The sequence below is a fragment of the Malaya genurostris genome, chromosome 3 (assembly GCF_030247185.1).
Source record: "Malaya genurostris strain Urasoe2022 chromosome 3, Malgen_1.1, whole genome shotgun sequence".
Lineage (NCBI taxonomy): Eukaryota > Metazoa > Arthropoda > Insecta > Diptera > Culicidae > Malaya > Malaya genurostris.
The window spans coordinates 223,299,716-223,302,220 of NC_080572.1; the positions used below are offsets into that span (position 1 = coordinate 223,299,716).

Consider the following 2,505-nt stretch of genomic DNA (forward strand, 5'->3'; position numbering starts at 1 on the left):
AAACATCCATGACAAAAATCAAATGAGCCCAAACAGAAGAAATGGCGAATTTGCATGACAGGTCCAACAACGCTATTTTGACAGCTACCGGAGTCCAGTCCAGTTTATGCCGGCTATTATAGCACTCATCACAAGCAGGGTAGGTAAATGACAAATTAAATTAAGAATGACCCCTGGTAGGACTTAATTTCCCTTCAGAAGAATTTCTCTATTGAGTTTCTATGCTTAAGTAAAATTAGACTCTAGCCATGCGTTCTAAGTCTATTGCAAAGCCTACTGAACTAGAAAGTTAAATTTTCCTCTTCGGTATGCAGTATCCGGACTTTGTTTTTAATAATGACTTTTATAAATTATGACTGTAGTTCAACAGGGTCTTCCTATTACCGATATCGAAGGATTTCCTCAAGCACAGAGCCAATAGAAAATAATTTTTGCACTTCTACATATAGCTGCTCTCCGTGTTAGGAGAAATTTATTTAAATCAGATAATGGCAATGGGAATTGCTACAGCTGGTTGTAAAAAAATCAAATTCTAGATCTATTATTCATAAAATTTGACCAACAAACGGTGAACGATATTTTGTAATTGAGTATCTGACCTATCTGGAAAATTATTTCACAGAAATTTTGATTGCAATAGACTAAAACTTTTTTTCTAATCGTTTGAAAAGTAAATTCAACTAACATATTCACAAATATAACGTTGTTTCAAATCGCACGGGATATCGTTCCAGGCCACTCCTCCCCAACGACCGATTTCGAGGCAATGTTCGTTGCCCTGAAAATTGTCCGGTTGACCTGAGGAGTAGTTCAAGAATCCGGTGAGAAAACCAACGGGCATGCCGGTGGGAATCCAAACGAACTGTCCCTCATTGCCCAAATCAGTTCCAGCTATGAACCAAGGACCTTTCGTGTTGCTAGATTTTGCTATCGCCTGTTCTATCAGAGCGCTGTCCTCCTCGGATGTGATCATTGCCAGTTGATGGCCTACAGCCTGACAGAGTCTCCATGCTTCAAAAAATGTGACCTCTTTGTGGTTATGAACGAAGTACTGCTTCTGTGCTCTGGTTTTGGAACCTATATTTCTTTCAGGACACAACGAACCGAGATTGGAATCTGAAAAGATACAAGAAATTAAATAAATCACGACCTGTTTCATCTGACTCGAGTTCTTACAATCTTCCTCATCTACTATTGGCGAACTAACTGTAATTGTCGAGAGACAAGCGATAATAAGCAAAAAAATTGACGAAACCATTCCGGCCACTGCTAGATCAGCATTTGTTGTACGAATAACTAACAGTCCATGTTGAACTGCTACTTTATAAACATTTGAGATGATCGTAAATGGGGATTCCCAACATCAATAACATAATGAACTCCGCAATAAAAAGAATGTACATGCAAACTACTAGTCTTATTAAAATATATTTTTCTTGAAAATTTACTTGTTCGTAATATTCAATACTATTATTTCAAAACTACAAAGGACAGTCTTACTGTCGAAATCACTTATTTGTATCTATACAAAATATACATTCGTAAATAATTTTTTTTAATGCCCTGATGTTTTTAATTTTTTTTGAATGCCCTGAAAAGGACCGTTTGGTTGGTGTTAGTTATGATTGAAAAATAGGGATATTAGATAGTTTTTTCTATGAATTAAAATTTACCACCAATTACCTAGAATATATAGTTTCATCTACACGAATTGATGCGTAGGCAAATTTCCAAACAGTTTAAATTGGTCGAGCTGTAGATGTTCAAAACCTCACCTGTATTTGTACGGTTTCGATTTCAGTATTTTGAATTTACGCCCCTATATAGAAAACAAAGACAAATCCTTTGTCAATAATTTTACAGCAAAGTTTCTCCTTAAAAAAGTCAGTATCTACTTTTAAGAGTAATTCCAGATATGTGTAGTAAGTCATCGCCGTATTTAGTATGACGAAGGATTTTTCTTTTTACACGGATGACGAGACCAATTCTACTCAAGGCTGATTTTCAGAAAGGGCGGATGTATTTTTGCATGCACATTCTTCGAATCGCTGCAACTCAAAAACTGTAAATTGTACCCAAATGATGTTTAAGAAGAAGTTCTGGAACTGGAATTCAAGTTCAAACCTTTATTACAACCAGCGTTTGACATTAGTTATAGCGTTGTCATTTTCAAAATGATAAATTTACTCCTAAAACTATTTATTAAATTTGCTAATAGTAACCTTTATCATGAAGTTCTCAAGATATTTAGATATGAAGTCGAAGAACTCAGATTTTCGCAGAACTACGCCTCTACACATACAAGAACAGTTTGTCTAAAGAGTATACGAGGCACGTCTTAGAAAGTAAATGTACTCAATTTATGTAGGGTTCAAAAACATTTTTTTTAAACACATACCTGGTTACACTTCTACATATGTAAGTAATTTTTCCCTCTCGATGCAAGTGGTGAACCGCGAAATCATTTTTTTTATGCCTGCATCAGAGGAATCTCCCGTCAACTCT

General features: G+C 35.6%; 1 protein-coding gene across 1 annotated transcript; it reads right to left on the bottom strand.

The window, feature by feature from the left end:
* Nucleotides 1-446: 446 nt before the first annotated feature.
* Nucleotides 447-1,283, bottom strand: LOC131437247 (perlucin-like). The gene is made up of 2 exons (XM_058606472.1): nucleotides 1,177-1,283; nucleotides 447-1,116 (listed from the first exon to the last, which is right to left on the bottom strand). The coding sequence occupies exons 1-2, from the start codon at nucleotides 1,256-1,258 to the stop codon at nucleotides 677-679; spliced, it is 522 nt and encodes a 173-aa protein (XP_058462455.1). The 5' UTR covers nucleotides 1,259-1,283; the 3' UTR covers nucleotides 447-676.
* Between the last annotated feature and the right edge of the window lie 1,222 nt (nucleotides 1,284-2,505).